The sequence below is a fragment of the Bidens hawaiensis genome, unplaced genomic scaffold (genome assembly GCF_021521415.1).
Source record: "Bidens hawaiensis isolate Kalapana, Puna unplaced genomic scaffold, B.hawaiensis_p1.1 tig00000459_1, whole genome shotgun sequence".
NCBI classification, from domain to species: Eukaryota; Viridiplantae; Streptophyta; class Magnoliopsida; order Asterales; family Asteraceae; genus Bidens; species Bidens hawaiensis.
The window spans coordinates 1,264,449-1,290,235 of record NW_027491031.1 but is presented as its reverse complement, the minus strand read 5'-3'; the positions used below and the strand labels follow the sequence as shown (position 1 = coordinate 1,290,235).

Sequence of the window (25,787 nt, the reverse complement as noted above, 5' to 3'; positions counted from 1 at the left end):
TAGGAGTTAGTCCTCCGTTAATCGTGACGATATAAACAATGCATCTTTGTCACTAGTCAAGAGTGAAATTGAGACTGATATTTGTTATTATTTAAAACCTATATTCCTTAAATTTATTATTATGACTAAATAATGGTCAAAAAGTTATATATAATATGAAAAAAGTTTAGTGATGGGAAATTGATCCGATCTGAGTTTTACCAAAAGATTTTGTAGACCTCTCAAGTCTCAACCTTAGAAAAACATAAGGCCCACGATGTTTGATCTCGCGGGATCCACCTTTTCTAAAGATAAGAACAACAACCCAATTTAATATAAAGGAAACTTTGCCAAAAGTGTACACAGGACAAAAAAGAAAAAAAAAAAAATAATATTGATTTTTTTAGAGGTGTCAAATGGGTTGGATTGGGTCGAACGAGTCATGGGTCAAAATGAGTTCGTGTCAAAACGAGTCAATTAAAAAGGGGTTGCTTTGGTTTGGGTCAAAATAGGTTAGGGTCAAACCGGGTTTTGAGTTCTTCTTCTTTTTTTTTTTTTGTGAACGAGAATAACGACGGAAACATTTTAGTTTTTTTAGATTTTTCGTTTTTTACTTATATTTTAAGTTATGATTTTTTTAATTATTTTTTTTTGAATTATTTTTGAGGGTTTTCTATTAAGATCAAAAACCCTCAAAATATTCAAAAATAATAATAAAAAAATTATAACTCAAAATATAAATCATAAACAAAAAAAAAGTAAAAACACTAAAATGTTTCATACGTTGTCCTCGTTCCATTAAAAAAAAAAGAGTAAACTGCGGTTTTCGTCCCTGTGGTTTGTCTAAATCTGCCGTTTTAGTACAATAGTTTCAAATTTGTGATTTTCGTCCTTGTGGTTTCATTTCACTTGCAATTAAACCCGAGTTCATTAACCTCGTTAAGTCTAGTCGTTAAATCCATCAGCGTACCCTTCATGTGAGGGGCAGTTTTGTCCTTTTTTCTCCAAATACACCCTAGCCCCTCACGTGAGAGGGGCTTGCGAATTACGACTGGGGTTTATTTGGAGAGAAAAATGACAAAAATGCCCCTCACGTGAGATGGGTTTACCAACGAGACTTAACGGGGTTAATGAATTCGGGTTTAATTGCAAGCGAAATGAAACCACAGGGACGGAAATTGCAAATTTGAAACTATTAGACTAAAACCGCATATTTGGACAAACCACATGGACAAAAACCGTAGTTCACTAAAAAAAACCATCTAGAATCGAACCGAAACCGAAAGAATCGATGAAAATGAAACAAAGAAACAAAAAGCCAAAACCGGACCACATCAATCGAAATCAAAAATTTCAATCAAAACGAAACTAAAAGAATTCAAACCGAACAAAAACAAAACTGAAAAAACGAACAAAACGTGTCCGGAATCGACTAGAAAGAAACAAAAGAAACCAAAACCCAACACGTCATGGGTGAAAACTCGTGTTGACTTGAAACCTGAACCGAACCCGTTCCGATCTGAAACCCGTTTCGTGCCGAAATCTGTCTTGTACGAAAACCCGTTCCGATCCGAAACCTGTCACATTTCCTTAGGACGCTAACCCACATCGACCCATTTCTTTGAATTTGTCGACCCATTTTGACCCGAAAATAAAAGGATGGAATTTCACATGACTCATTTTGACCCATTAATTTAAAACCTTTTACCCAAACCAACTCATTTAACTTTTAAAACAACTCAAATTAACTCATTTGAAAGGGTTTGGGTCAAGATTGCTACCCATAATTTTTTTAATATCAAAAAAACAAAAATCAAAGACATTTCCCCCTAAATCTATAAAATTACTTTAGAACCTAAAAATACAAAAAATAAAAATATCCTCGTTTTCTTGGAGTGATAGTTTGATGGCCGAAACCCAAGGAGTGACTCTCAACGTTGGTTGATAAAAAAAAGAGAACGAAGCTTTAGCAAAATACTGGGTTGATGTTTCGAAGGACCTTAAATACCACGAAGTGAAGGTTAGCATGAAATGACATACCACATACAATAACGGACCCATACAACTTTCTCGGTTTAACAATCTCTATAAACTCAAAAGGGCCGGTTGAGATTTTTATATTATAATAGTACTATACTATTTGCCATAGGAGACGACCGAACCCCCGTACCACAAGTGTGGGTCCACCCATGACAGTATAATCTTATAAATAAACTAGAGAGGTTTACTCACGTCGCCCAAAAATATTGACATATCTTCAATTCAACTCATCATCACATCTCCACAATGTTAGAACACAAATAACCTAGTCTAAAATGCGAAAGTCTCAAATATCTATGTGACGCTTATGCTACGAACTCATCTCTCACATTTTGGACCTTCTATAAGACGTGGTCTTAAATTGAACAAACTTAATTTTTATTTTAATTTTATCAAACTTACAATTTAAAAATCCCACTGGCATGGATTCGTTTCAGTAGACTGATAACTGATTGGTTGTGGGGGTGATAAGATTTGCCCATTCCTCATCCTCCACCTTTGCTTGTAAATATGTGTGTATCCTTTTTTTTATTATTATACTGACCGATGCCATATTTAACGAGTAATATTACTTTGAGCTTCTTAAAAAAATGCTACTTTAATAAATGGTAAGAAAACCTGGCTTTTCAGATGTGGAAATGCCAAAATATACCTTCAAAATGAGTTATAGTGAAAACAGGTTAAAAATCCTTGTATTAAAATATATCAAGATATAAGATCTAATACAAATAAAATTACATGTTATATATATACACAAATATATTAATTCACAATTTTAAACTAGTGTAGTTACACTACAAAATAATAATAATAATAATAATAATAATAATAATAATAATAATAATAATAAACAACATACATGCATACAAACATAAAAGTTTTCACCAATGTACCTTTTTGCGGCTCATTAAAGTTCTCTTCAAAATTTTAATAGGCGACCCGCTTACTTTTTTTCTTTCATAGACAACAAAAAAGTATAAAGTGAACCAAATTTATGTTTAAAAGAAAATCCCGACAAATCACATAAATAAATTAAATTTACGAAGTCTTTATCGATTTTATCATATATTGACATACTTTTTATGTTCCATATAAACACATATACATAAATATAATATATTGAGTTAATTACATAAATCATCAACATACTAATATTTCGTCCCTGATCACTCATTTGTGTTCTAAATTTATAAAGTTGGGTTGTTAACTTTTTTATAAAAAAAATTGGTTTTATTTTGGTAAAAAGTTAGTTTTACCTTTAACTTTAAAAGACACATTAAACTTGTATATAATGAAAATTTTAAGGTCAAATAGTGTCACTCTTTGCGATAACAAATGAACTTTTAGTTTAGATAAAATTAAGACATGCAAACCGCCGATGTTAGAAATGTCATCATTTATGCTTATAGATTGCTTTCACAATCTGCTACATCGAAACCCTAACCTACTTTCCGTACTAATAATTTTCTTTATTCGAATCAATATGCAAATTTGCATGTTTGACTCGAAAGTTAATTATAGAACCCGTACTTGTTACAAAGTGAAATCTACAAAACTTAAATATATAACTGTTTTTTTGGCTTACACATTAAATTTGTAATTATCACTAAGCCATATGCTTTATCCAAGTAATAAACTCTACTATATTAATAAAATTATAATATTTATAATTTTCTTATTCATAGACATAAAAGGACAAAAGGATATGCACGACTAGAAACCGAGTTGACCTATGATAAAATACATTGTCACGCCTACAACCTTTTCAAATTAAACTTGTATTAAAATTTAAAACATTATTTTTGAAACACCTTTTAATATTTTGTTTTATTTTCTCAGTTTGAAAAGGGAATGTCACATATATGGATTTAAATTTAATTGGATCCTTTATTATGAATGCCCACAACAAGCACAGTAGACCATATCTATGGCAGACAACCCATTCACTCAATGTTGGGGATAGGATAAGAAGACAAATCTATTCGACACAACACTCTGTTGCCCTAGTCTATTCAATTATATATATAAAAACCGAAATTTTATTAAACATTTTTAATGACTGCATTATAGTGGTGGATAAAGTTCCTTATGGGGCATTAACCATTACATTACGTATGGTTTTAAAATTACCACTAGACAAGCAAGAGACTAGTCAAGCAAAATAACACATACACCACATTACTCTATTTCACGCCCGATTACAATACACACATAATTAAAATAAAAAAGAAACGGAACATCAAATCTCCGAATCTAATATGACAACTTTTTCTAATTTTTAACCGATAGAAATAACCACCTTTGTGTTTCCTTTTAGATAAAAGTATAATATTATGTTAATATATTTAAAAAATGATATGAACCGACTGGATATAGTTAAGACCCAACCGGATAATCCTGACCCGATCTAACCACACTTCATTCACTTGCTAGTTGGTTTCATACCTTTTGTCTTATCGTTTTAGGTTCAAACTAATTACAACTTCTATTCTAGCATGCTTAATTAGAAGTTCATTGATGACCACTTACATAAATGATTGATGTCAACGTCTCATTAGTAAGGCATCAAGAACATGACCGGATGCTTAATAAAATCAACTTTCGCTTGTTTTTTCATGACAAATAAATGATTGTTTATGGAGGATGGTGCCTTGAAAGATGATGAATTCGGTTGAATACGTGTCCTTTAGTGGATAATATCACGTTACCGAACAAGTTTAGTACATGATGGTGCCAAACTGGTTCATGATGGTCTGGTTTCCGGTTACTGCAAATGCCGTATCAGCTTCCATAACATATGAGTGACCTCCATTTGAGATCAAACAAACCACTTCGACTATAAGATTTATAGGGGCCGAGTTGGTTAGTCGAAGTAGTCGGTTAAAATCTTTTAGGGGGTTCATTCATATCTTTTGGAAGCTAGTATTTTCGATGTCCGAGGTCAAGGAATTAGTGTGGTTGTGTGGTAGTGACAAGTCCCTGAATCCATATGAGTTTTCGTTTGCTTTTTATTAAGCGGTACTAGAAAGTTGTGAAAGATGACATTATGGATTGTGTTCGTCATTTTTTTCCATTACTAGCATTCAACTATTATTATTGAATAAAATATAAAAGATAAAGACGAACATGTATAAAGATTAATAATTTTAATAAGGTTTTGGACGGAGACCGTATAACCTATTTTATCATAATAAAAAACCGAACCGGGTAAAGTATACTCTGTCTCACGGGTTTGGAAGATAATAAGATATAATTATCACCCTTAATAAAAACGGTTAGTTGAATTGATATTTTTATTAGTTACATATCACATCATAGATGTCTTAACAAAACACAAAACTAATTTTTGGATTTATACAGATATGTAAAATATAATTTAAAGTTTCAATGAGATTATCAACCAATTAATCCTGACCGACAGAATTTATCGTTACCCACGCACGTTACTAGGCAAATCTTAATGGGGTGTGTCAAATTGGTCAGTCCTTTGTGCCTTAATTGTTTCATCGACATAAGGAAGGTATCCACAAGTTTTTGCTCATTTCAATTATTTTTGCACTTTTTTTTTGAACGGCCTACTAAGTAACGCCGGGTATCCCGTACGCGACCCCCATTGGTTAAAGGTAGCCCGAGCCGGCCACTAGTCCGGACGGACGGAGCCCCTAGCGGTCCACCTGTTGAGGGATTCACCGGATAAAACCCGACCCCCACGCCCGCCAAACGGCACGACAGCGAGGAGCCGGTAAAACCGGGTGAGATCAGGACTCGAACCCTGGCAAGCCAGGGTCATCCCTCATATCTCCCATATAAGTTGGTTGTAGTGAGGTTTGATCCCCCTACCTCTCACTTATAAAGTGAGTGCTCTACCATTGAGCCACAACCAACTTATAATTATTTTTGCACTACATTATCAAATATAATATTAGTTTTAACAAATTACAGAAAATAATATATTCTACTTTTTTTTTGTGGTACGTGCCATCATTTTCAAAAATTGATACTTTACTGGCGTGTATAGTTTTACTCCATTTGTGTTCTGCTATTTATATTTCGGGGGTGTTTGAGTGAGCTTTTAAAACTTGCTTATTTACTTGTTTGATTATTGAAAAACAAAATGTGTTTTACAAAGCTTCAAATTTAAAGCTCCCATGAACACCCCGTTCATGTGAAAAACTGTATGTTGTTTAGACATCGCTGAGAGCGCTTAACTTGTATTTGGCTTACGTGGATTTAGCATTTAAGGGGATGTGCATAGGAGGAATTAGATATTCAGTTGATGATAAAACGTGATACATGAATGAGTGCTGATTTCCATTGACACAGTTACATAATGTACTATAAACATGATGTTTACCGAACAATATCTTTATGTGAAATTTTGAATTGATATTGTAGTTTCAAACCTTAACGAATTTAGATAAAAAAATGTGTTAATTCATCTCACATGACATATTTTGTAACTTAGATGACTATACTCTTACCATTGAGGGCTTGCAATTCTCTAACTAAGACGAAAGATTAAATCATACAAACTTTCGGCCTAAACCTCACATGTACGCTCATCATCATTGTCGATTATTCACCTATTTTGTGACTATTTTATTTCGTTGTTTTTGTGTATAGTTTAACAAATTGACGGATCAACATGAATAATATTACTCGTTTTACACATGCAAATAAAATCATTTGATATGATATTTTATCTATATTATCATATAAGTTTAGTAAATTTTGTCTTCTTTATCTACATTTGGAGTGAGCTTACATTGCAAGTGATTGGATGTGGTCCACTGTGATTAATCGATTAGCATTCTAAGTGGTCATGAGTGGAGAGAATTTTTTTTCTCTCAAATTTTATGAACTTCTAAAAAGTTATATTTTCTCAAATAAATAAACAATTTTGTAATAATAATACTGTTAATAATAATAATAATAATAATAATAATAATATTTTGATTTGTATATATTATAGTGGCATAAAATGTATAATATATAATTTTTATAAAAACTTTACCCGCTCTAGCTATTTTATAAACTTTGAACCAACTTTATTTCCAATAAATCTTGCCCTTTCAATTAGTTGTAAAAAAGATTTATATAAAGTAACCAAAATTTAAGTAAACCTGTAATTAGTGATATAAGAAAATAGTGAGGTGACAAGCGATGACACTCGGGTTCAGAGCCGGCTATCGGGTATGGCGGGGTAGTCGATGGCCACAGGCCTGACACCCCGCTAGACCCGAATTTTTTTTTTAAATATATATTTATTTTTTATGAAAAATATATGTATATTCAATGTTTCAGCACAATTACGGCCACTAGCTTGGTTTACTGGTAATGGGTATGACATCTAACCAAAAGGTTGTGGGTTCTAATCTTATTCGAGACATTTTAAATCTTATTTTTATACAACTCAAATCATAATAAAGTAAGCATATTTGGAATTAAATTGTTTAAACAAAAAAATGTTTATTTTATTAAAGGTCCAAAAAAAAGTTCACCTTTGGCCTAAAATTGTTTTCACATTCTCGAAGCCGGGCCTGCTCGGGTTCCTTAACGTAACACTTATATTTTATTTACATATTAGTCTGTTTGTCTCAATTACAAATAAGTATTGAAAGGGAATAAATGAATGTTTTATTCTGTTTATCATTTTATGGCGTTTAAACAGAACATGGCATTGTGGTAACACATATACAAATACAAATACAAATACATGCATATATACTTACATTTATACTTAAAACATCCCTAATTAAAACATAAAGAGATTATAAGTTTTAGAAATGTGCAAAAATGGAAAAATGTAAAAGGAAAAAAAAAAGATAAAAAGAAATGTTTATAGAATCAATGCCTTACATGGTAATGGATGGATTGAAGAGAAGCTTCATTATGGTCAATACATTTGCTAGTTGAAATATTCAGATCCACCACTAGTTCAACTGCACAAGCACAACATTACCATCTTTGAACATCCAAAGAGCCAATGCATCTGATCCTTTTTTAGAATGTCTTTTGACTTTTCTCCAAATCGCCTGGGGCGTTAAAGTTGACCTAGACCCTTCAGAAGGGTGCGTTAACACCCCCACCCCGTTAAGGTCTAAGGGCGCTAACGAGCGTGAAGGGTGAGGGTGTGGGTCCCTTTACACACAACTGATTGAATACAAGTGTGAAAAGGGTGAACGTATTTTCTTGATTTAGTGAGTGGCTGAAATAGTTAAGGTGAATTTAATAGACGAGAGTATACCCAATGACGTAACACGTAAATGAGTAAATCACCATAACATAATTTCAATTTCATCCAACACAAACTCACATTTATGTTTACTTTTTGTTATATTATACATGAGTGTGAGCTTCTTACCTCTATAGCCATTCAATGTGTGAAGAAATTTCACATGGTCTACTTTATTTTCACAAATGAACAAATTCTTTTTGAAAGGATGGTGTACAAGTTTTCTATTTTTAAGTATGCATATATTGCTTTAACTTATAACAATTTGTGAGTACTAAATACTTTTTTTCCGCATTTCGTTGCTACAACTAACAAGAAACTTTTTTCAGTCTAAATATAGTAAAAGACAGACGTTTTACGTTTTTCTCATTCAAGAGGCAAGTAAATCACATAGGACCATAACAACACTTTAAACAAATCACACACGATTCGGAGACAATTTTTTACCATTCGTGCACCTTTTTCTGCTTTTCTCATTCGAGAATCAAGCAAACAACAATCATCCCACTAATCTAAATTCTAAGCATCCATAACATACCTTTGAACAAAATCAACATAGTTCGATCCCAAACAAGGATTATTTCCTAAACAAGAAACGAAAAGACGTGCCATAAATAAAGAATTTAATTCTGAAAGTTCTGTAACAAATATCGTCAATCTTTCCGCATTTACATTTAAACTCATTGAAGACAGGTCAAATCACAACCATTTTCCTAGTTTGATTCCATGAAATCATAAACACTAGTGGGTGTTTATATCAACTTACAAAAGTTGAACCTTTTAGAAATGATGAAAAAGTATAATCATATAATGATATATTGCTTATCTAATTGTAAAACAAAAAGACCCATTTGACAAACCTTGGTTTTATAGGGACCAAAAGTGTAAAAATTAAAAAAGAAAACTTAACGGCCGTTAGTTTTACCGTTAACCAATAACATGAACCCATGAGCCCATATGTTCACTCTATAAAAACCCCTTTATATTCACTCAAACAATATCAAACACCAAAGAGTCCAAAAGGTTATGGACCTCAATGGATCATCTTTCTCTAGCTTAAAATCATACATAGTTGCACTTTCGGACCTGCCGCGTCGGCTGAGCCGACGCGCGGGTTGCGTCTCGACCACGTTCGAAGAGACTGTGCAAATTCGGTCTCGGTCCGGTACCGATATGCGGAAAAATCTCTGTTGGTACGATTTGATTTGTTTCGGTATTGGCGGAATGGTTGGGGCGGGTGTTTTCGTGACTAGTGGGACCGCTAGTCACGACAAGGCGGGTCCCGCGGTTATACTTTCGTATGCCATTGCGGGACTTTGCGCGCTCCTTTCCGCCTTTTGTTACACCGAATTCGCCGTTCATATGCCGGTTGCGGGCGGGGCGTTTAGCTACATACGCGTCACTCTCGGTTCGTTCTCATTCAGTTCTCGTCAATAACAACCAACTAAAAGTCACGAAAATAGCCATGTTGACTCAACATGATCTATTTGACAAAATAGTCCGTTGACTTTTGTTAACTTTTGTCTTATTAGAAGGCAACAGATTTCCATTTGACGCTGACGCAGTAAATTATTTTATTTTCTATGTCGTCAGAAGGAAATCTGCTGCAACAAAACATCAAGACGCGTCAAGTGAACGCTTTTATTTACCGTTTATCTTCTGTCTGTCTTGATGTAAACACTGTATTTTATTAATAACATAATAAACAAACTTTTATAGGTTAAAATGATATATTTTTTTCATGATTTTCCCGGGAAAATAATAAAATCTAGCTCACGTGAAATGAATTTATTTGTAAATATAATTATAACTTTTTATTTTTTTCAGGTGAATTCACGGCATTTTTAGTCGGGGCAAACCTCGTAATCGACTACGTGTTATCGAACGCAGCCGCAGCTCGAAGCTTCACGACGTATCTAGGAACCGCAATCGGGGTCTCAGCCGAAGCAAAATGGCGAATAACCGTCTCATTTCTCCCCAACGGGTTCAACCAACTCGACATAATCGCGGTCCTCATTATATTAATCCTGACTCTCATTATTTGTTACAGGTAATAATAATAATATTATTACCATTATTATCTGGTCCCGTCAGGCTAGCAGCACAACTTGTTGTCTTACTTTTTTTCATTTTAATATAATTCTGACATTAGTTATTATTTATTTGCAACAGTACAAGAGAAAGCTCAGTACTAAACATGATAATAACAGCAGTCCACATTTTATTCATATTATTTGTGATTATTATGGGCTTTTGGAAAGGCGACACGAAAAACTTCACGAATTCGTCGAATCCTAGTCACCCGAGCGGGTTTTTCCCGTTCGGGGCTTCGGGTGTGTTTAATGGGGCTGCTTTGGTGTATGTTAGCTATATTGGGTATGATGCGGTTTCGACATTAGCCGAGGAGGTTAAGAACCCGATAACCGATATACCGATTGGCGTTTTGGGTTCGGTTATCCTTGTGACAATTTTGTATTGTTTGATGGCAGCTTCAATGTCTATGCTTCTTCCATATGATCTGGTATGTATAATAATAATAATAGTTTTAATAATATGGGTTCGTGAACAAATGATAAAAGCAAAGTCTCCTAATCATCTAAAGGTCTAGGTTTAAGTCTCTGGTAAATAAATTAAATAAGTGTTGTTTTAAGTTGTTGTACTGTTTGCTTCTTGTGTGGTACTTTAGTGAAACTATTTATAGAAAGTCCCTTCAAGAAAATATTTCTTTTTTCTTTCTTGAAAAAGACATTTTGCTTTAACTGTCTTATAAAAGCACCATTGTCTTATCTCAACTAAATTTTGTTGGGTACAATTTTATATTTTTAAAATGTATAAATTTGATAATACTTTTATAACTTTTTTACTTGTACTATGTTATTTTAGTTATTTACTTTATTTTTTTTTAATAAAAAGGTCAAATATATAACATTTAGTGGATATAAATATTCCAAATAATTTTATTATATAATTTTCATTTTAATTATATTGTGTTTCTGGTATTTATCAAGGTCAGTTGTTATGAATTTTCAAATGCAACGTCAAGTTCAATTTATGATTTATGTAACAAAAGATTTGTTTCCTTTTATAGATAAATCCAGAATCACCATTTACACGTGCGTTTGATGAAAAACCTGACGGATTTAACTGGGTTTCAAATGTTATTGGAGTTGGGGCTAGCTTCGGGATACTAACGTCGTTGTTGGTGGCGATGTTGGGCCAGGCTCGGTATATTTGTGTGATTGGGAGGTCAGGTGTGGTCCCGACATGGTTTGCTAAGGTTCACTCAAAAACATCAACGCCTGTAAATGCCTCTGTATTTTTAGGTAAATTATCTATATCGGTTTAAACAGTATATTAATTTTGATAGTGATGTATCATAATGAAATATCATTATAATGGTTTTTTTTTTCATTTGTTGCTATCGTATTTTAAAGTATGACATAGACATGATACATATTAAAATATTTTTAATAAATTATAAATTATAATTAATAAAATATTGATATAAAGTAATGTTTTTTTAGAAAGTTAGGCCGTATGGGAAATCGGTCCCATATGAACCGTTTCTATTGGTGGACAAATAGTCTTGTTCGTACTAGTTTTGTTGGGAACATATAATAATAGTCTCCAATCTCTATTGTATATGTTAAAAATTGTGTGATATATTATATTATTACTAAATGTGGGTAAACCGTGTTTTTCTAGCAACCGGTAACTGGGTAGAAAAAGGTTTCGTGTATGGTTGGATATATGATCAGGCTGATTTGGGTAGAGATGGAACTGGTTTTGATGGGTCCGGTTCAGTTATGGGTATAATTTATCTGAGTAGCTGAAATATGTTCGTATCTGTAGGTCAGGTATGGCTCGTCCGATTGTGAATGAGTTCGGAACCAGGTTTTATAGCCACCTCTAGTTATTACTATTTTTAAAATTTTACATTAAAAATATTCTATAGTAAAGCAAATAATATTTTAATGGGACATAGATTACTAGAAAATCCTAACAGTTGTATGCCCAATGAAAATTAATTAAATATGAATTTGGTATATGATTGGTGACAAATTTATGTTATTTAATTAGTGATTTAATTAGGATAAGATTGATGGGAAGAAATAAGAATTATGATAATTAACTTGTTATCAAAGCATATGCTCCAAATCTAATCTAGTCTCATGAATACTTTTCCTCTAAGAATCATGTTCTAAAGTTGTGATTTTGGTAAATGTGATCCTCAAATCAAATCCTATCCTATCTCTATCATGTGGGTCTTGTGAATTTTCCTTTTTTAAAATCATAATTGAAATTCTTTTTTTTTAAGGCTTAGACTTTAGACTTTGACTATTTTGTTGTCTTCTCCTTTTATTCTTCACAAGTCAACTTTCTTGAAGGACTTCTTGATCTACTTATAGTCTTATACTATTATGTCACATGAGTTTTCATTTGTTTCTCTTACTATTACACTTGATTGATGATTGATATAAACCTTCTTTCCTTTTCATATATGATGCTAGAAGTAATTAAAACACTAATGTATATTGTTACAATTTTTCAGGGATTTTCACAGCAGCGATAGCTCTTTTCACTGAGCTAAACGTCCTCCTCAACCTCGTCTCCATTGGCACACTTTTCGTATTTTTAATGGTCTCTAATGCAGTCATCTACAGAAGATATGTGTCAGTGGGGACCACAAGCCCATGGCCCACTTTGTCATTCCTGTTAACGTTTTCGTTCACTTGCATAATATTCACCCTACTATGGTGGTTAGGACCGCCTGGAAAACCCAAGGGCTACATGCTCGGTTCGTGCTCTATAATCGCAGTGGGGTTAGTTAAATTGTTTAATCACATGGTTCCTCAAGCAAGAAAGCCTGATTTTTGGGGGGTTCCGCTTATGCCATGGATACCATGCGTTTCAATCTTTCTCAACATATTTTTGTTGGGAAACATCGATGCATCATCTTATGTACGATTTGGGTTCTTTTCGATCGTCATAGTGCTCGTATATGTTTTATATAGTGTTCACTCTAGCTATGATGGTGAGGAAGAAGGAAGTCTTTGTCAAAAGAATGTTGAAATGGTGAAGGAATCTATTGATATTGATGTCCTTACTCTCAAAGTCCAAAGTTAACACTTTGACTTTTTTATTATTATTGTTTTGTTATAGAGCTATGAGTAAGAATAGAATTAGATTTGGTGGGCAAGTTGTACATTGTGTGGGTTTGGCACCTTTTTGTATATAAATGTAACTTATTCCATCAACTTTTGAGGTGGTTCACATGACATAGGGGAACATTTTAGGTATTGTTTATGTTTAAACTTGACTGCCCCCTATACATTCAACTCTTTGTGTATCTCATTTTGGCTTAAGTTCATGGTACTAATTATTTGTTTATGTTTTATTTGCATTATGACATGCCAACTTAGATTCCTTGTATTTTTAATTGTAACCAATAATGAGGGATATTAAAAAAGGTTGAGCCTAATCCAACCATCCAAATCAAGTTAAATAGGCCGGTTTGATTGGGTTATTAGTAATATACCTGGGTTTACGGTTTAAAATAGGGGTTCCATGGTTTAGTTGCGGTTTGGAACCAACCAGGCAAACGAACGATCAAGATATTAAAGATTTTTTTTTAAAAAAAGTACCCTCTTTTAGAATGGATGTACTTAAAAAGAATTTCTTATTCATATTGTATGAATCTAAACAATAAAATAAGTATTAATTATCGAGTTGACTGATTTCGTCCTCTTTCGTTTTTTGTTTTCTTTGTAAACCTTTTGATACTTAAAATGTAAAACGAATTGACCTACTTTTTTAAGCCTACGATTGCTGAACTTCCGTTGATATATAATTATTGAAAATGGTTTGATTCCGTGTAAAACACAGATACAAACTGTCAAAACCAAACCGTTTCTATCGATTTGGCTAGCCAAGTGCCCAAGTAGCCAATCTGGCTGGTTTGTTGCAGTTTATTAATAAAACCGTAGTTACCCGCTAAACATAGAAATCAAGTTATACGCGGTTGATGCCGATACCGAGTAACTAAGTAAGTCGTTTTCACTTTCTATAAAAGCATATGGTGACTATTAAAAATACATGGGTAGCCCAAGTGATTCCCTCGGCCCAGCCCACACTATTAAAATCGACCCAAACTCTTTCCTCCAACCAACTTACATACGATTTTGACTTATTCTTTTTGTTGACTTGTAGTGGGGAGGCAACAGGTTTTGAGCTAACATGGCCGAGAGACAACGAGTTTTGAGCTAACAAATACATGGGTAGCCCAATAGATTTGTTTTGCGATTCACACATTATTACATCAAATGTTTGGCTTACCATGTCAAAAGTCACCATTTATAATGCCTAAAACCATATAATAGATCTCATCACAAAGTAAAAGATATCATATATATTCTAAACTATTGAAAACTAAACCAAATATACATAGCCAACCACTTAATTCAAAAGGAATCAAGGATCAAATCCATACACACAGTTGTAATGCGAATTAAATGATGGTGAATCAGGAACAGTCTTGAACGGGTTGTATAAGATCATATGGCTAGTATAGTAAGATATTCCTATTATATTTTAGGACTAAAAGGACTATCCCATTGAATGATCCGACAAGGGTGATTTTTTTATGCCGTACTCGGTAAAAAGGAAACCTAAGCTTGATCATCAACGGATCTCCAGCCACTTTGATGTCTAAGGCATGCAAAGGTAGGCCTGGGAGAAAGATCATCCGTCGTGATCTAGACTTCATAAAGTTAGGATCTGAAATCAGACGATTCCATTGCTTTGATAAACATTTTAACCGCAACAAAGGTTTTGTAGGCATTCGGATAAATATTTTCCCTATGATATCTTCATGTAGATATGCTTTAGTTTTCTTCATTGATGATTGAGAAGATGATTGTCACCTGAAAAGAGGATTGAAATGATTAGTTATATGTGCATGCAACATAAATTCAAACTTGAATCTAGTTCTAATGTTAAATCTTATTGAGTTTTAATAATTAGGGACAATGGGTTTGTAGCAGGCCAGGCAGCATTGAAGGCGGCATCGGGGAATGTTGCTAAACACGAGAGAGCTTGTTTGGAAAATTAACACGTGTTTATCCCCTTTGCCTTTGACCCTTTTGGTTTCTTAGCTCCAGATGCTGTGGATATTTTGAATAGGGTTCAGAAAGTTGCGCATAGTAACGTATCGGCTCATAAGAATCGAAACTTTGTTTTTAGTAGGATTGGGTTTGCTATCCAAAAAGGGGTTTCGGCGCAGCTTGTTGCCCGCTTATCTGCCACTTCATTGTAAATCATTTGGATGTTTCAACATAATTAAAGCACAATATATAATTTGGAACTAAAAAAAAGAAAAAAGAAAAATACACTAACAAGTCTAAACGAGTTTAATAATTAAACCTAATCAAAATAAAAATTAAAAAATAGGGGTGCAGATCTCAAAAAACTCAATACTGCAAAGTCTAAACAAGTCTAAATATATAAATCCCAAAGAATGGTTACCAAGAAAAATTGATGTTAAACATAAAATAATTACAAAGTAAAGAAAACAATATATAAATATATACATGGCTATAGAAGAATTTGGGCGCTGTCAACTCGGTCGACTAAGGAGTTCGGGGAATACTCGAGGGGAGTACTCTCCGTCTAGAAGTGATTTTACAACCATGAATATATATGTTTAACATAAACCTAGAAAAAATAGGGCCGCATTTTATTTTGCGAGCACTTGGGCCAGAAACCCTGTAATACAGGGCCTGTATTCATTATTTTCAGTTTTCGGCTATGTATTTTTATAAAAAGTGTTATGATCCCTAAATTTAAATTATTATTAAAACGTTTAGATATGGTTAAGTTAAGCACATATATCATTGATTTTTTTTATTAAATAACATAAATAATCAAATGTAAAAGATATTCATGGTTCCATATTGTTAGTATGATTGAAATTAATACCAACCATTACCAAATGCCACTTTGACGAGGTGGTAAGATAGTTTGAGTGTGAATTTAATGGTTTATGGTTCAATCTCCATGATGTACAATTGATAGCCATTCAAAAAGATAATAATAAAATAATACCAAAAGAGTATTGCTCTAGTGGTGCTCCAGTGACCTTTTCAAGTCTTGTTCGTGACAAAATGTTATGTGCGAGCTAGGATTTTTTTGGTCGGTAAAACTTTGACATTGAACAAAACCAGAGTGTTACGATGATGAGTCGACACATATAGTAGTTTGGACCACTAAGGTGCCGTCACCTGATCATGCCAGAACAAAGACTTATTTTGGGATACATTTTAACTTTTAAGAGTTTCAATCAAACTATATAATGGCTTCGTTGGCTGAGAATCTTTTACGGTCTTTAGTCTTAAAACTTGGTCATGGAGCATGCCTTTAGAGTTAACCGGGGACTATACCTTTTTTTGTCAACTTTGTTTATTCGGGTAACTTTGCGAATGGATTTTTGTACTGGAAGGCAAAGAGAAACAAATTCACATCAATTGATAGTGGCTCTTGATTCGAAGAATATGGTATTTTCAGATATATTAATTCCGGATTTATATTGTTTGTTTCGTTTGGGTACTTAAAAGGGTCAGCTTTGCATGGTTTGCTCTCAAGTTCATATGAGTGGGTAAGAGTTAAGGGTGATGACCGAACATTCGTTTTGAGAAATTATGGTTAGTATGTTGGATATCTAAAGTTTTAATGAATAAAAATGCATGACTGAATATGTGACTAATGAAAATGGGTCTGTGGGCCGTGAAGTGTGATGTGGCCATTAAAATGAAATCGGCCCATTTTTAGTTTTATGAATATATGTTTTTAGTTTTTTTCTATTTAGTTATCATTAATAGTTTAGAACTGAGAACTAATTATGATTTCTTTAGTGTGAGTGATTTTTAGACTTTGATAGTTCAATGTTTAATGCATTATAGGCATGAAAATTGTTGCATCATTGCTAACAAAGATGTGTAACATCGAGATCTAGTTGGAACTTATAATGATAAGAAGTCGTATTTATTTCTTGAGTATCAATTTGTTTCAAGCGGTTGAGTATGAGTCTGAAAGGTAATCACAGGTCGAATTCAAGCTTAGGCAGATTCGGTTCGAATCGAATTATTTAATCCCTAAATCGTCGTCGTCGTCATCATCATCATCATCATCGTACTAAGTAAATCCCACAAATAGCAAAGATATGGTAGGATCTGAGAAGGGTAAGATGTAGACAACCTTACCTCTACCCCGTAGGAATAAAGAGACTGCTTCTAGTGAGACCTCCGACTCGATAGTAGTTTTGCATCAAGCCTTGGATATAAGGCACATAACACTCAACCATTGGGACACCGCCGATTGGTGCATGTACCCTTGTCTTTCGGCCATCAACGCCACCACATGATGCCTGATTAACCTTCCGCTACTTTTAACGTTATTTTCTCGAAATTAGTAAAATAGCGTCAAATTTAGTGCAACTTCACTTTTGCCCATCCGAGGGCCCATGCATATATACATTATATGCGCGCACCGTAACCATGACGAATTTAATTCCTAAATTATAAGTATATTATCTAAAAACAAGCGAACAATAAACTAGTAACTAAAAGCCAATGATCACTAGTCCAAATGGTTAAGGTGGGATACGAAAAGACTTCATTTAAAAAGGGAAGGGTTTTGGCTCAAGTACCGCTTGTGACAAAATAGGTGTTCCAGGTTTCATCTTTAGGTGACTTCTAATACTCTGAGAATGAAAATGATTAAATGAGCCACTGATTTATCGGTGATTTAAATGACAATTAAATTAAATTAAATTAAACTAATATCTAAAAAAATAATTGAGTATCATATTATAGTAGTATTATTTTTTGATGATGTGCAAAGACAAGCGTGGAGCAAATCCCAATGTAAATCTGGCGTATCACTCTTTAGTCAGTTGTCTTCACTTAGGGGGTGTTTGGTACAGAGAATGGAAAAGGAGAGAAAATAGAAATGGAAATGGAATTGTAGAGAAAGAGAATTGGTATGGAGAATGAGAATCATTTCTTTTGTTTGGTACACGAGAAAATAAACAGAGAACTCTTCCATACCCAACCCCACCTCCACCCAACATGACACCACTCACCACCACAGCCCCACCACCACAGCCCTTTCTTCAACCACAGCCCACCACCACCGGCTGCCGCCACCAAATCCCCTTCTTCAACCACAGTACACAAGAAATTAAAAAGATTCAAATTTTTGGAACATAAGATATAGAAAAAGGAGGCTCAGATCTGTCATCACTGTCTCTTTGGAGATTTTGTGGTGGTGGTTGTGGTGGCGATGATGATGATGATAATCAGAAGCCACCTGCGACCACCGCCGATTTCCACCACCACTGTCACCCACCTGCGACCACAATCACCCGACCATCTGAAAACCCTAACCTACCACGAACCACCACTTGAAACCCTAATCTCCGTTCACCCGTACCACCTGCAACCTACAACCGGTTACCATCTCTGTGTTCACCACTGCGAACGGTGGAGACGGGGTGGTGGTTGCAAACTTGGAGACGAGGTGGCGGTTGCAGACTTGGAGACGAGGTGGTGGTCGGAGGCGAGGTGGTGGCCGGAGACGAGGTGGTGACATGCTATGAGGAGGCTGCTGAGAAATAGATTTCTCTTTGTTTTAAAGAGAAATGAAATTCTCTAATTTTAGAGAAATATCAAAAGAAATAGAAATGAAAAGTGGAAAACAAACAAAAGAAATTTTCTAATTCTCTAGTTTTAGGGCATTGTACTTGTACTTTAGTTTTTATCCGTAAAGATATATTTTATTAGCATGTCCACAAACGTTTATTTAGTTAGTCATTGGCTTATTGCTTCTAAATAAAAAAATAAATATAACTTGTATTAAACATATTTAAAGTTAACAGATGTCATATGATATTGTATTAAAGTTAACAGATGTCATGTGGTGGGTTACCTAGCGTTACAAATATCATTTCAAAATAATTATTAAGAAAAGAAAAACAACATAATTTTGGTAAAATATTTTTAAAATAACATCGTTTCTACATACAACATTTTTAAAATGGGAAAATTTTCAAAATAGCCCTAGGAGAGAGAAAAATAAAAATAACCATAAATTTCAACATATATTCCCAAAACAGCCCATCAAATTTAGACTGGGGAGACGAGATCGGAAAAAATCCTCCGACTAATAAAATTTAGACAAGTGTCAAAATCCGACGGGATTTTTAAAAATATTGGGGGACCAGTCCATATTTCCTATTAAAAGTTATTGACATTAAACAGTCTTTGCCGACGGTCTTCTAATGTTTCTTAACGGGTCCCCACAACTTCAAAAAACATGGGAAAATGTGCCTTCAAATTCAGTCTTCCAAGACGCATTTAGGGTGAATTTGTACCAAGAAGATCATAAATTTATAAATATTGAGGGATCCCTCCATATTTTTGAACTAAAATTTATATTCCAAAGCGTTCTTGCAAGACGGGTTATTTCAGTTTCTTATCTCGACCCTATATATTTTGAACTCATGGAAAAATAGATGGTTAAGGCTAAATAATTTGTGTAAAAAAAACAATAAACAGAAAAAGTGGATTTTGGTTGAGATAAAATTACGTGTTCGTGTTTTTGGACCTGATCTCCAACATGAATCATGTCAAAATTTTCCAAAATTAATTTACACATAGTACAATACCGTTTTAACATGACATGTAAATGTAACGCTATGATATTATAACATCGCGGCTTGCCCCGAGTCCACCAATGAATTGCTTAAGACTTTTATTAAATAAAAATTAATTTCTAATCATTAACCAAGTCAAGATGATAGCATGTGCGTATGATGTCAAATGTCAAATATGGCTTAACTCAATCATAATAGACACTACAGTTCATGCCTCGCTAGTTATGTCCTTTCTAAATTACAATTAAATCCAAGACAAAGATCCTCTTGAATGTATTTGACTTTAATTCTTTATGTATTATATATATATTAGAAATAAAAAAAACGATATATACATCTAAAAGAGGTTGTCATTGTTGTATATAATACGTATAACAACCTTATGTAAAATCTAAAATTTTTAGATCATGAGTATAGAATACTAGGTATCAGTCAGACCATTACGTTAGATTGGTGGGTTGTAAAATTACACTTTGGACTAACACGCCCGTAATTATGATACCTCGACCATACAACCTTGGATCATGATAACCTTATAACAGTTAAACATTAATTACATGTATGAAAGGCATAGAAGCATTTAGTTTGACTTAGTCGTACACACGACGTATTTAATACAATATCTTACCAGTAAGTAAAAGGATCTTGGATGTAAAGAAGACGTTGGCAGTCATTACCCTACATCAACGAAATCCATTTCATATCAAATCGGGTAATAGAGGAAAACCTTATCATGTGGCGAAGTTAACAATGGTTGCTTTACGTAGCCTAGATCTTTGATCTACGCTACTCTTGTAAGTTCCCTTACGAATTAAGATTATTTGTAACTAAATTAAAAGTATTTACAAAACATTTCATAATTGTTAAGTGTGCTTAGGGTTGTCTATAGGGAGAGTAAACTCAAGCTAGGGCTTTATGCCCTATTTAGATAAGACTTTCAATATTTTAGATGAAAGTTAGGAAAAACATATTAAATAATGAAAAGTAGACCAAAGTTAGGCAAAAAAAAATAAAATAAAATAAAATAAAATACTAAGTGATGAAAACAACCAATAAGTAATATGAAACGACAAACATGTTCAGCAAGAGAAGAAGTTAGCAAAGGATATTAAAAGGGAAAATTCTTAAAATGGTCCTTTTAGGAGAGAGAAAATTAAAAATAACCCTAAATTTCAACGTATTTTCAAAATAGCCCATCAAATTTGGATTGAAAAGACGATATCTGAAAAAATCCTCTGGCCAATAAAATTTAGACAAGTGTCAAAATCCGACGGGATTTTTAAAAATATTGGGGGACCAGTCCATATTTCCGATTAAAAGTTCTTGATATTAAACAGTCTTTGCCGACGGTCTTCTAATGTTTCCTAACGGGTCCCCACAACTTCAAAAAAACATTGGAAAATGTGCCTTCAAATTCAGTTTTTCAAGACGCATTTAGGATGAATTTGTACCAAGAAGATCATAAATTTATAAATATTGAGGGATCCCTCCATATTTTTGAACTAAAATTTATATTCCCGCAAGACGTGTTATTTAAGTTTCTTATCTCGACCCTATATATTTTGAACTCATGGAAAAATGTGCCATTAAATTTTGTCTTTCAAGACACTTACTTGAAAATTTGAACTACGAGGATCATATTTTTGAAAATATTGAGGTACCCGTCCATATTCTTCACAAAATCTTAATATTAAAAAGTTGTCTTGCCAGACGGGTTATTTAAATTTCTTATGTCGACCCTATATTTTTAAACTCATTGAAAAATGTGTCATTAAACTATGTCTTTCAAGACACTTACTTGAAAATTTTGAACTAAAGGAATCATATTTTTTAAAATATTGAGGTACCCGTCCATATATTCAAAAAATGTTAATATTAAAAGTTATCTTGCCAGACGAGTTTTTTAAGTTTTTTATCTCGACCCTATATATTTTGAACTCATGGAAAAATGTGTATTAAAATTTGTCTTTCAAGACACGAATATTTAAAATTTGTACGAAGGAGACGGTATTTAGTATATTTCTTACTTGTCCATCCATATTTACATTATATCTATCATCTTCATCAATCCTCATTCATTCACATATTTTTATCAAATTCTAACTCTTGAATCAAATCATGAAGTTTAAGAGGGGTGATCAAGTGGAGGTTATGGATATGAGTCCCGGGTTCGTTGGATCTTATTATGAACGGCAACTTAATCTCAACGTTCGGAAACGAGTACATTGTTCAGTTCTGCACGCTGCTGGAAAATGATGAGTTTGTTAATATTAACATTTTGTGAATATATGGACGGGTACCTCAATATTTTAAAAAATATAATCCCCTTAGTTCAAAATTTTCAAGTAAGTGTCTTGAAAGACAAAGTTTAATGGCACATTTTTCCATGAGTTTAAAAATATAGGGTCGAGATAAGAAATTTAAATAACCCGTCTGGCAAGACAACTTTTTAATATTAAGATTTTGTGAAGAATATGGACGGGTACCTCAATATTTTCAAAAATATGATCCCCTTAGTTCAAATTTTTCAAGTAAATGTCTTGAAAGACAAAATTTAATGGCACATTTTTCCATGAGTTCAAAATATATAGGGTCGAGATAAGAAACTTAAATAACCCGTCTTGCAGGAATATAAATTTTAGTTCAAAAATATGGAGGGATCCCTCAATATTTATACATTTATGATCTTCTTGGTACAAATTCACCCTAAATGCGTCTTGAAATACTGAATTTGAAGGCACATTTTCCCATGTTTTTTTGAAGTTGTGGGGACCCGTTAGGAAACATTAGAAGACCGTCGGCAAAGACTGTTTAATGTCAAGAACTTTTAATCGGAAATATGGACTGGTCCCCCAATATTTTTAAAAATCCCGTCGGATTTTGACACTTGTCTAAATTTTATTGGCCAGAGGATTTTTTCAGATATCGTCTTTTCAGTCCAAATTTGATGGGCTATTTTAAAAATACGTTGAAATTTAGGGTTATTTTTAATTTTCTCTCTCTTAAAGGACCATTTTAAGAATTTTCCCTTTTAATATCCTTTGCTAACTTCTTCTCTTGCTGAACATGTTTGTCGTTTCATATTACTTATTGGTTGTTTTCATCACTTAGTATTTTATTTTATTTTTTTGCCTAACTTTGGTCTATTTTTCATTATTTAATATGTTTTTCCTAACTTTCATCTCAAATATTGAAAGTCTTATCTAAATAGGGCATAAAGCCCTAGCTTGAGTTTACTCTTCCCATAGACAACCCTAAGCACACTTATCAATTATGAAATGTTTTGTAAATACTTTTAATTTAGTTACAAATAATCTTAATTCGTAAGGGAACTTACAAGAGTAGCGTAGATCAAAGATCTAGGCTACGTAAAGCAACCATTGTTAACTTCGCCACATGATAAGGTTTTCCTCTATTACCCGATTTGATATGAAATGGATTTCGTTGATGTAGGGTAATGATTGCCAACGTCTTCTTTACATCCAAGATCCTTTTACTTACTGGTAAGATACTGTATTAAATACGTCGTGTGTACGACTAAGTCAAACTAAATGCTTCTATGCCTTTCATACATGTAATTAATGTTTAACTGTTATAAGGTTATCATGATCCAAGGTTGTATGGTCGAGGTATCATAATTACGGGCGTGTTAGTCCAAAGTGTAATTTTACAACCCACCAATCTAACGTAATGGTCTGACTGATACCTAGTATTCTATACTCATGATCTAAAAATTTTAGATTTTACATAAGGTTGTTATACGTATTATATACAACAATGACAACCTCTTTTAGATGTATATATCGTTTTTTATTTCTAATATATATATAATACATAAAGAATTAAAGTCAAATACATTCAAGAGGATCTTTGTCTTGGATTTAATTGTAATTTAGAAAGGACATAACTAGCGAGGCATGAACTGTAGTGTCTATTATGATTGAGTTAAGCCATATTTGTTAATGACATTTGACATCATACGCACATGCTATCATCTTGACTTGGTTAATGATTAGAACTTAATTTTTATTTAATAAAAGTCTTAAGCAATTCATTGGTGGACTCGGGGCAAGCCGCGATGTTATAATATCATAGCGTTAAATTTACATGTCATGTGAAAACGGTATTGTACTATGTGTAAATTAATTTTGGAAAATTTTGACATGATTCATGTTGGAGATCAGGTCCAAAAACACGAACACGTAATTTTATCTCAACCAAAATCCACTTTTTCTGTTTATTGTTTTTTTTACACAAATTATTTAGCCTTAACCATCTATTAATACTAACATATACCATACTAATTTACTCAAAAACATAAACTTATACATACTCAAACTCTTGACTTTTAGGCATTCAAACAAACTAGATAAACTTATAAAACATTTAAAACTAAGCTTTAGGTTTTAAAAGCAGAAAAATTATTATTCACGACTAGAGGTGTTCAAAAAAACCGGTTATAGAACCGGTTTGGTCGGTTTAACCGAAAACCGGTTAATAGAAAAACCGGTTATTAAAAAACCGGTTAGACCGGTTATTGAACCGCCGGTTAGTACTTCGGTTACTCATTCGTGGACAAAAACCGGTTATTGAACCGGTTAGTAAAAAAACCGGTTAAATTTAAAAACCGGTTATTAAAAAACCGGTTAACCTAAAAACCGGTTAACCGGTTAACGGTCAAAAACCGGTTAACCTAAAAACCGGTTAACCGGTTTTTTGGTTAACCGGTTTTTGACCGTTATAAAACGGCCATATGACCGTTTGGGTCCTTTTTTGCCCGTTTTTTCTTGATTTCTAGCCGTTTTTTTTAACATTTTACCCCCACAAACAACTATATATAGTTTAGGTTGGGTAGGTTAGCTCACACTCGATTATACAACTCTACTAGCTCTAAACGTTTATTTCATACGCGATTATTTTGTTATCTCACACTCAATTATACCACATTACCACTGCATACGCTCTTATTTCGTAGTCGTTTATTTCATACTCGTACTCGTTTATTTCATACTCGATTATACGCTCTTATTATCATGGCCTCCCAAAGTGCTGCTTCATCCGTCAACATGGGTGCCTCGAACACAGACATAACGGTCGTTCGGATCATCCCCACGAAACGAAACCAAGATGTGTGGCAACATTTCGACCTATGCGAACTGTCTAACGGTCGCCAAAAAGCTCGATGCAAGCACTGTTTGAAGTTCTATGCCAAAGATGCAAACTCCACTTTAAAAGCGCATATACAACAGCGCTTTTGCAAGGCCTTGAAGGACGAAGCGGGAAGTAGTTCGCAGCCGGAGATGACGAATCAAGGAGGGGTGTTTACGTACGACGTTGAAGCGGTACGTCAACAGTTTTCAAACTTTGTGATTCAACAAACACTTCCTTTCAACCACTTCGACAACCCTCAATTCACGGAGATGATGCAAAACTATGTTCAACCACGCTACCAACACGTAAGTCGTTCGACCCTTAGAAGAGATTGTCTTAAAGCATGGAAAAACGCTAAATCCGAACTAATTTCATACTTTTCAAACTTACAAACTGGTGTAAACTTAACAACGGATGTTTGGTCGGTACCTCATGGTTCGCCCGACTCATACATTTGTGTGATGGCTCATTGGGTTGACCCCGAGTCGTGGCAAATGATGAAACGAACCGTTGCGTTTCAATTGTTTGTATTTTTGAGTTAAATCATGAACAACAGTTCTTGTTAGAGATTTCTTCAGTGTTAATGATTTAATGTTTGTATTTTTGAGTTACGAATATGCGATAACGATTTAATGTTTGTATTTTTAATGTAAAAACTATAAATGAAAGTTA

At 33.6% G+C, this 25,787-nt stretch overlaps 1 protein-coding gene across 1 annotated transcript; it reads left to right on the top strand.

Annotated features, from left to right (window-relative positions):
- The first annotated feature begins 8,389 nt into the window (after nucleotides 1-8,389).
- Nucleotides 8,390-13,569, top strand: LOC143630301 (cationic amino acid transporter 6, chloroplastic-like). Its single transcript, XM_077099361.1, has 5 exons — nucleotides 8,390-9,662; nucleotides 10,082-10,304; nucleotides 10,427-10,775; nucleotides 11,343-11,577; nucleotides 12,807-13,569. The coding sequence occupies exons 1-5, from the start codon at nucleotides 9,281-9,283 to the stop codon at nucleotides 13,379-13,381; spliced, it is 1,764 nt and encodes a 587-aa protein (XP_076955476.1). The 5' UTR covers nucleotides 8,390-9,280; the 3' UTR covers nucleotides 13,382-13,569.
- The last annotated feature ends 12,218 nt before the right edge of the window (nucleotides 13,570-25,787 follow it).